Raw genomic sequence first — 5,711 nt, 5'->3', positions numbered from 1 at the left:
AATCCCTTCTCCTCTCAGGATCTCGGACACGTACGCACGCACACGGGCCTGGTGTGAGTTTAAGCCATGGGGTCCGGGACTCGAACTCTGGCCATGAGTGCAGTTTACAGCAGCCGGCCCCTCATCTGCTCTGAGCTCCTGAGTGGTCAGTTTTACTATAAGGACAAAGGTAAAAAGTATATCAGGTTGTCAGGGAAGTCATGAGATACCGTTCTGTATTTCTCTATGCAAAAATGCATCGTGACTTTCCCAACGACCCAATGATATCAAAGGATGATAATATTTACTCCGTAACAAGAATCAGAACACAGAACTGAAGGAAAACAGACCCCACAGTTTTCAGTCTGGTTGGGGGATACAAAAACAATAATTTCATGGCAACAGGAGTGAGCAAATGGGTCCCCTCACTTAATGCTTAAAACATAACAGGCCGGTAAGCACACAAGCTTCGTTTACAGTCGTGCTGTGTGACAGATTTATTGTCCAAACGGCAATAACTACATACTACGCTTCGTGTCTGGGGGCACCAAGTTCAGTGTGACTGCACACAGCAGAGGAAAGGTGACATTTATTAACTGGAAGGCTTATTACCAGCACGGCCCACGCATACCTGACCTGGCATCAACCACTCGGCCGAATATAATCTTGCAATGAAAATGGGGCCCTACAGGACTCATTTCTACTCACTGCAGCACATAAAGAGCTGGGTATAATATGCACACCATCGTTTACAGACCTGTGGGCACCATGCATGTGGCATTAACCAGTCAGGGCCATTTTTAAAGAAAAAGGTATGCCCATTTTCAATGAACATGAGGCAGCAGCTTGGGATCTTACAAGGAACAAGTTATATACACCTCATTACTAACAAACAGCTTTTCACAGAACAAAGTTCTCAACCTTGGTGGGCATAAGAATGATCAAGCAAGTTGGCTGGAAATGCAGTCCTGGGTCCCATTCACATTCTGGTGGAGAGGGCTTAGGGCGGAACCCATGGCCTGGAATTTGCAATCACTGCCCCTGCAAATTCTAATGGAGGAGGGTGTGCTTTGTGGGAAATCCTGTTCTGGAAGTTTTTCTTTGCGTAGAAACAAGGAAAGATGTGGAAAATAAACGATTACCTCCATATTGACAATTTGCTTTCTAGAACTCATCATTTAACAATGGAGAGTTGCGAAGCTGAATATTCCTCTAAGAGATCATTTCTATGCTAATACAATCCTCCTTCTCACCTTGAAAGGTCTTTGTGACCTTGACCTAGGTACTGTCTCCCTGAGCTCAGTGAGAACTAAACATGGTGTATGTTGGACAGTCAGATGTGGATTCAAGTAAATACCAACAGTCTACAGATAATCATCACAACTTTAAGAGGTGCCAAACTAAATCGTTTGTTATTGGGGAAATCATAGAACCCATGATTTCAGTTTTACCATCCTCTTAGAAAAAAGTTTTTGGTGGAGCCAACATGTAGTGTGGTGGTTAAGGCTTTGGACTCCCACATGGCTGACCACGCCCATTTTCAATGAACATGAGGCAGCAGCTTGGGATCTTACAAGGAACAAGTTATATACACCTCATTACTAACAAACAGCTTTTCACAGAACAAAGTTCTCAACCTTGGTGGGCATAAGAATGATCAAGCAAGTTGGCTGGAAATGCAGTCCTGGGTCCCATTCACATTCTGGTGGAGAGGGCTTAGGGCGGAACCCATGGCCTGGAATTTGCAATCACTGCCCCTGCAAATTCTAATGGAGGAGGGTGTGCTTTGTGGGAAATCCTGTTCTGGAAGTTTTTCTTTGCGTAGAAACAAGGAAAGATGTGGAAAATAAACGATTACCTCCATATTGACAATTTGCTTTCTAGAACTCATCATTTAACAATGGAGAGTTGCGAAGCTGAATATTCCTCTAAGAGATCATTTCTATGCTAATACAATCCTCCTTCTCACCTTGAAAGGTCTTTGTGACCTTGACCTAGGTACTGTCTCCCTGAGCTCAGTGAGAACTAAACATGGTGTATGTTGGACAGTCAGATGTGGATTCAAGTAAATACCAACAGTCTACAGATAATCATCACAACTTTAAGAGGTGCCAAACTAAATCGTTTGTTATTGGGGAAATCATAGAACCCATGATTTCAGTTTTACCATCCTCTTAGAAAAAAGTTTTTGGTGGAGCCAACATGTAGTGTGGTGGTTAAGGCTTTGGACTCCCACATGGCTGACCACAGTTCAAGTCCTGGACCTGCAGCTTCAAAATCAGGCCAGGCCCCTGTGTGCATGCATGCTCAAAATCCCAGGAGGAAAATGGAGAAGGAATGCGGCATGGCCATTACTCCTTGGGAGTGATTTTTCACTTTCCTTCTCACTCTCTCCTCTCTCCTCTCCGAGACACACACAAGCTCTATGGCAAAAACCTTATAGAATAAAAAAGTAAGTTTTGGGATCTGGCTCTGTAGCCTGGTGGTTAAGGGAGATGTATATTAGACGGCTGATCACACAGTTTGAGTCCTGGACCTGGTGGCCTGACACACTGGGTGTATATGTGCCCAGATCCTAAAATGGCAGGAGAGATGGAGAAGGGATTGGGCAATAACTTGACCATTCCCAAAGGGGGTCAGGAGGAACTTTCTCTTCTCCCTCTCTTATCTTCCTGGCAACTGCACGCAACTTACTGGTCAAAACAAAACAAGTGTAACAGCCATTAAGGAAAAAGACAAGTGAAACAGTCACCCTAAAGTTACCCCTTGACCTGATTATTGCGTACCTTCCTGCCTAAAAGTGTGTAAAGCTTTAAAAAGTGAACCTTTCATTTATCAGTGAACTGATGTTGGAAATTATATGCAAAATAGAAATGCTCTGGAAGTCCCAGACTACTGTTCTAATTGGGAGTGCGCAGTAGGAAATCAGCAGTAGCTCCCCTGTACGAACGCTAGTGATCGGTATTACATGATTAGTATATTGAGTTGACTCGTATTTATGTTCCCAAGAAGTCAACCAGCCACTCTACATCCTTGACCAAAGTCTAAACAGGAAAAAAGGCACCAAAATCCTGTGGATTCATGGAACTCAGTTTGAATTCAGGAACAGAAGAGGAATGAAGGCTCAGCCTGGTGGTGCAGTCAGAACCAACTGCAGTGTGGGAGCCACATGGCTGGCTGCAGGTTTGCATCCCTGAGTCAGCTCAAACACAACAGATATGTGCACATGTGGCCAGGATTCCTGACAAGCTGAGAGCCAAGGAGGTGGCATTGCAGCTTTGACAGGACCCTATGAAGGGTCTCCACCCACCATGCATGTTCAGCACTCTCTCTGAAAAAATAAGTAAATAAAACAGGCAACAAGATCATTATGTGGTGGTCAAGCAAAGTGTTTGCTATTTAACTCATAAAAGCCAGGATCTATCTTTTGGCTTAGCATTATGGGAAATCAGTATAATTTACTTAGAAAACATAATTTTGGTAGCATTCGAGAGACCTAAAATGAACTAGCAGGGAAACAGGTAAAAATAGAAATAAATATTGATGACAATTGTAAAACACTAAATGCACCAACATTTCCAGGGCTGAATGACTACTTACACGAAATCTGACACAGGAGCAATTCCTGACACCTACCTTTTGACAGACACTGAACTTTCCCTTCACATTCACTCTGTGTTTCCTGTAAACACTGTATTGCAATCTGCACATGGTACTGAAATCTCAGCAAGATAGGGTGACTAGATTGCTAAGAAAAGATGAAGCAGAGTATGAAAAAATAAAATTGACTGTTTATTTCTTTGTTGCACAAAGAACACGAAGAGTGGTCCAAGACACCTTAGCCCATGTCTGACATCTTTCGGCCATCACAATGCATGAGTCCTGGACAGCTTGCTCAGGAGTCCAGCTCAGGGTCCAGTTTTTCCACTTTGATGACTACCTCCGGGGCTGACGCAGTGGCACCAGCAGGCTGGCTCTCCACCTCCGACTCGGACAGCACCTCCTCCTTGATTTTCACAGGCTTGCTGCCGGCCTCCTCCTCGTCATCAGAAGACTCATCCAGCTCCCACTCATCATCGATGTCCATTTCAAATACCCGCACGTGACGGAGATTCGAGCTTAACTGAAGAAGGAAAGGCCACGTACAGAACTGTTACTCTCACAAACACATGCCATGCTGCACACGGATTAGCAATCAAAAGCCTGAATCAAAGAACTTTTTAGAGTTTTTTTTTAAGAGCGATTTTTGCTATAGGGTGTGTGTGTGCTTGCCAGAGAGAGACAGAAAGAGACAGAGAGACAGAAAGCGAGAAATCAACCTCTAGGGGACATGGGCCATGTCGGAACATCTTCTCTTCCATTCTCCTCTTGGGGTATTGGGCACGCATGCACACACTTCCAGTGTGTTTTAAGACACCCGGTCTGGGACTTGAACTGTGGTCAACTACAGGGGGTGGGGAGGGGAAGAGGAGGTCCAGTGATGTAACCATTATACTGTCTACTGGTCTCTGGATCAAAGAATGTTTTTATAGGAAAGTTTTATTCCTATTGATTTACAAAATCATGAAATGGAGTCTTCATTTTGTACAAAAGCATCTCCAAATAAAACAGGCAATTTGATGAAATCATTAAATCTAATTATTATTAACTGTTTGGTTGTCGTAAAAGTCATGGATGCATTTTTGCACAGAAAAACGCGTCATGACTTTTCCAATGACCTAATATTTAGTAAGCTTTCATGGAACAAGAGAATTAAGTAATTAAAACCATTATGAACTCACAATCAATAAAGGCTATCAGTCACAAAATGTTTGCACCAAAAGGACTTTGTATGCCATGATGTGAAGGTTTCACAGGCTCAGTGTTGCTTCCTGCTCTGACTACTTGGTGAACCGCCTGTAAATACTCACCACACAAGACACTTTCCGAAAACCATTCCCCGCGACGTACTGCGCTTTCATGCTTTCCAGCAATCTCCAGTGCTTCTCGAAATGCAAGGTCCGTGTGGGAATAGCGCTGCGTTGCTCATCTAGCCTGAAGAGGGAGAAGACCAACCCAGAATGAGAGGGGATTTTCTCCCTGGTTTATTAGGGTGGCATCGGGTTCAATGAGGGGCTCAACTTCTACCCATGTTCCCATCCCCATTTTGATTCTCTGTCATGGAAAGCAAATGGACACATTCTTAAATTAGAGAAGGGATCTGGTTACTTAAATCTCAGTCAACTAAAGTCATCTCTCACAAATAGCCAAGGGTCCTCCACTTGGACCTAAGGCCCTAATTCGGGAAGAAAAACACTGAAGGCAAATCTAAACTAACCAATTCTACTACAAACTAATGTTAGTGATAATATAACTATTCATACATGGGTCCTATTCTGCACTCCAAATAATTCCCTACCTCGTAGCAAATAATATTTACTAGTCAAGCAAAGGGACAGAAGAACTTAATTAAAGCCAGTATTTTTTTTTTTTTTTTGATAAAATAAGAGTATCTCCCCTGTGGAGACTACAGGTATCTCTAGTAACCAGATGACTATTACCTGGCATACCTAAAACATTGGAATCTATTTTGAACATTAAAAAACATTTGTTAGGGAACCAGCAGTTAGCGTAATGGCTATGTCGCTGGACTCCCACGTAGTTGACTGCGGTTCGCGTCCCAGACCCGGTGGCTTAAAACTCACGCCGAGCGCGTGTGCGTGCGTGCCCAAGATCCCGAGAGGAGAATGGAG

General features: G+C 43.5%; 1 protein-coding gene across 2 annotated transcripts in view; it reads right to left on the bottom strand.

The window, feature by feature from the left end:
• Positions 1–3,758: 3,758 nt before the first annotated feature.
• The window catches only part of ANAPC4 (anaphase promoting complex subunit 4), a gene marked incomplete at its 5' end in the record, with an annotated part of 37,892 nt that continues 35,939 nt past the window's right edge, over positions 3,759–5,711 (bottom strand). For both annotated transcript variants that reach the window (XM_014590292.1, XM_014590293.1), the window contains 2 exon segments: positions 3,759–4,102; positions 4,890–5,013. In XM_014590292.1, the coding sequence (XP_014445778.1) occupies positions 3,875–4,102; positions 4,890–5,013 (352 nt within the window).

The sequence above is a fragment of the Tupaia chinensis genome, unplaced genomic scaffold (genome assembly GCF_000334495.1).
Source record: "Tupaia chinensis unplaced genomic scaffold, TupChi_1.0 Scaffold000426_1, whole genome shotgun sequence".
Lineage (NCBI taxonomy): Eukaryota > Metazoa > Chordata > Mammalia > Scandentia > Tupaiidae > Tupaia > Tupaia belangeri.
Note: the sequence above shows the minus strand (reverse complement) of the source record. Positions and strands in the feature narration are given on the sequence as shown.